General features: G+C 40.4%; 1 protein-coding gene across 1 annotated transcript in view; it reads left to right on the plus strand.

Moving 5' to 3' along the window:
* The window catches only part of gatb (glutamyl-tRNA(Gln) amidotransferase, subunit B), a 15,786-nt gene extending 13,257 nt beyond the window's left edge, over window positions 1–2,529 (plus strand). Inside the window, exons 12-13 of the mRNA XM_046843224.1 lie at window positions 1–111; window positions 2,096–2,529. The exon at window positions 1–111 is cut by the window's left edge and continues 24 nt beyond it. Of these exons, the coding sequence (XP_046699180.1) occupies window positions 1–111; window positions 2,096–2,221 (237 nt within the window). The 3' untranslated portion in view covers window positions 2,222–2,529. The remainder of the gene's footprint in view (window positions 112–2,095) is intronic.
* The last annotated feature ends 1,090 nt before the right edge of the window (window positions 2,530–3,619 follow it).

The raw sequence follows: 3,619 nt of genomic DNA on the forward strand, positions 1-3,619 counted from the left end.
CCAGAAAAGTCTGTTGAGCAGCTGGTAAAGGAACTAGATTTAGGGCTTATTAGCGATCGAGAGGAACTCATAAAGATCTGTCAGAAAGTGATGGATGCTCATCCTGATCTGGTAAGAATTTCATGAACTAACAATGTTGTCATGCTGTTACACACCTGAGACTCAGTGTAAAAGCCATTGTACAGAGCGATGTACCAAAGTGCTTTGACTCTCCATCAATGAATAAATACAAACTTAAGATAAATCAGCTAACAACTCTTTTGAGGGAATTAAAAAAAATAAATAAAAATATATTTTTTTCAACAAAGCAGACTTGGAAAGTGTTAGTTTAAGTGTTTCAGGAAGAGGATGGTCTTCACCAGTTGCTTGAAGATAGCCAGGGACTCTGCTGATCAGACATCTGAGGGAAGTTGCCTCGGTGCCAGAACAGAGAAGAGCCTTGAAGTATACTTACCTCTTACCCTGAGGGAAGGTGATACCAGTCGAGCAGTGCTAGAGGAGTGAGGAGGTCTCTTGTAGGCAAGCATCAGTGGTTTCATCTGATACGTGCAGCTACTGGAAGCCAGTGGTGGGGTGCAACAGTGGGGTGGTGTGGGAGAACTTGGGCAGGTTGAACACAAGTCGCACAGCTGCGTTTTGGATCATTTGCAGTAGACGAATAGCGTTCAAGGGAAGACCTGCCAGCAGAGAGTAGCAGTAGTCCAGTCTCGAAATGAAAAAAGACTGAACAAGCACCTGGGCAACCTATGTGGACAAAAATTATAGAATCCTTCGGATGTTGTAGGGAAGGAATTGACAAGAATGAGCCACATAAGCAACATGTGATTGCAATTACAGTTGATTGTCCATAGTTACTCCAAGGTTGCAAGCAGTGGCTGAAGGGGAGAGCATAGAGTTATAAAGAGATCCTCTCCTGGAGATGAATCACCTGGGATGACCAGCAGTTCAGTTGTGTTTAGGTTGAGTTTTAGTTGATAAGCACTCATCTATGAAGATATGTGGTATTTGAACGAGGAAAAGAGAAGACATCAGCATATCAGTAGTAAGAAAACCCATGTGAGGATATGACTTCACCAAGAGAGAGGGTATAAAGGGAGAAAAGGAGGCGACTAAGTACTGAGCCTTGTGGGACACCAGTAGAGAGTCTGCCTGGGACAGATGTGGACCCCCATCCATGTTACCTGGTATGATTGACCTTCCAGGTAGGAAGCAAACCATTCCCAAGCTGCTCCGTATATACCGGGACTCCTGAGGGTAGACAAGAGAGTCTTGTGGTTGACTGTCGAATGCTGCTAAAAGGTCTAGGAGGACTAGTACAGATAACAGCTTGGCTGATCGAGCAGCATGTAGTTTCTCAGAGACAGCCAAAATGTCCGTCTTTGTGGAATGTGCTGCTTTGAAGCCAAAATGGTTTGGATCATAAATGATGTTCTGTGAGAAGTAGACAGACAGTTGGTTAAAAACTGTGCATTCCAGAGATTTAGAAAGAAAGGAGAAAAATGGGGAATGTGTTGAGTTTTGAAGAGATGATGATGTGGAGCTTTCAAGGATCTTGTGCAGAGGCCTCAAGCTTTTCCTTGTAGAAGGCAGCCTTAGCAGAAGTCACATCTGAAGAAAATGTGGTCAGGAGGTCTGTGTTGAATTGCAATTCTTTTCACTTCCTCTCCGCTGATATAAGTTCTCGCCGATTGCTCCGCAAAACGTCTGACAACAGCAAGGGGTGAGACAAGAAGTCTTCTTCGGTTTAGTGGTCAGGGAGTAGAGGAGGTCCATGGTTGAGGAAAGAGAGAAGAGAAAAGTGTCAGTGGCCAAGGGTAAAGAGGAAAAGGAGTCAGGGTCAGGAAGAGATGAATGAGTATAAGAAGCTACAGAGGAGGGAAAGATGGAGTGGAGGTTATGACAGATAGAGATATGATAGAGATATGTTGGAAATTGTTTTTAGGTAGGATAGAAAGAATGATTGTAAAGAAAACCAGGTGATGATCAGAAAAAGCACACATCACCGTTACCCGCCTAAGACTCGCTGTAAAAGCACTGAATGTCATATCACTGACTCTCAATAACTACAATCTGTAGTGTTGTTTTTGTCCTGCAGTTGCAGGTGATCAGAGGGGGCAATAAGAAGGTGCTAAATAAGATGATGGGCATCGTTCAGAAGGAATCCAAGGGCCGAGCTAATCCAGTCCAGCTCATTAACATCCTGCAGGAAATGACATCATGATGAATGCCTAACTACTAGCTTTTTTTTTGCACCATCAAACCTGGAACATATCATTTTTCCTCTTTTTTTTTTAACCTGACAGACTCCTCAGCAATGAGCTTAAAGGCTCAATCAGGCATGTTCAAGCACTGTTTTCTGCAGCCAGCACTGAGCAGGAACGCCACAATCCGCACGTAATTTGTGCATTTTATTGTTAATTATTGCTTAATATCATGCTCCTGTCAACATAAATCTATTATTTTGTGTAAATTACTTTAATGAGGTCATGTGGAAATGTCTGTATTTATATTAAAATGGAGACAAATTAATGCTTGTGTTGGCATGTTTTTTGTGTGTGTCAATTATCAAGAGCGAATACCTCCTGGCCTTTACAGACTAATGAAGCACTTAGCACATCTGTAATTGCAGTGTTGTTAGGATGGGAATTAAAATTGAGTGAAGTGAACTTCAGTGCTGAAGTGTTTGTGTTTGTTCCAAAATCCAAGATGCACATTAAAAACTGGCAGAGGAAACATGAGAGGTACCTGCTGACTTTGCAATTTTGAAAAGTGTGTGTGTGTAAGACTTTAAGCTGAGCAACAGATGGCCAAACCTCAAGTGATAGACATACATCAGTTTGATGTGATGATCCCGCTCCCTGTTGGACCGCATGCTCACAGTAAATGACAGAGCGCTGTCTAGTGGCTCGTGATAAGAATTACACCATGAACGAATACATTCATTGACCTCATCGACATCATGTCTAAATTTAACATCAGAAGTGTTTTATAGTAGTAGTCTTTGTAAATAATGCACATGCATACATATACATAGACAAATACATATGTATATATACAAAATCTCACTTCAATATTGGAAAAAATGTAAATGTGTTGAACCTGTTTATGTGCAATCACGCTGTTATACAAACCATTTTTACTGCTACATGAACCATACAATCACTCTCTTTGAACGAGCGCACTGATCTTTTACTGGAAAGAAAAGGTTACATTTAACCTAGTAATTAGGTTTAACGGAAAAATGTTGCAAAAAATACAATAATTAGAGCTCCAAATTATATTAATATACAAAAAACGCAGCATGAAAGAGACATTTATACAGTCACAGGTTTTATGTCTTTCTTGCTCGTTCCCTCACACACACACACACACACACACAAAATGCTTAAACATCCATACACCCAGTCCCAATACTCGAAATGATGATCATTATTCATTAAAATAATTTATTTCTGCAAAGCCACTAATGATTCACAGGAACAGTCTTATAAAAATATGCCTGATATTTTTAAAAACCCATATAAATATCTTTGGAATAAATCTAGACCTCTGTAATGGTGTAAATGTGAAAAAAAAAAAGAAAGCAAGAAAGAGTCAATATTAAGGGCACATATCCAGA

This window comes from Silurus meridionalis, chromosome 28, assembly GCF_014805685.1.
Source record: "Silurus meridionalis isolate SWU-2019-XX chromosome 28, ASM1480568v1, whole genome shotgun sequence".
Taxonomy (NCBI): Eukaryota; Metazoa; Chordata; class Actinopteri; order Siluriformes; family Siluridae; genus Silurus; species Silurus meridionalis.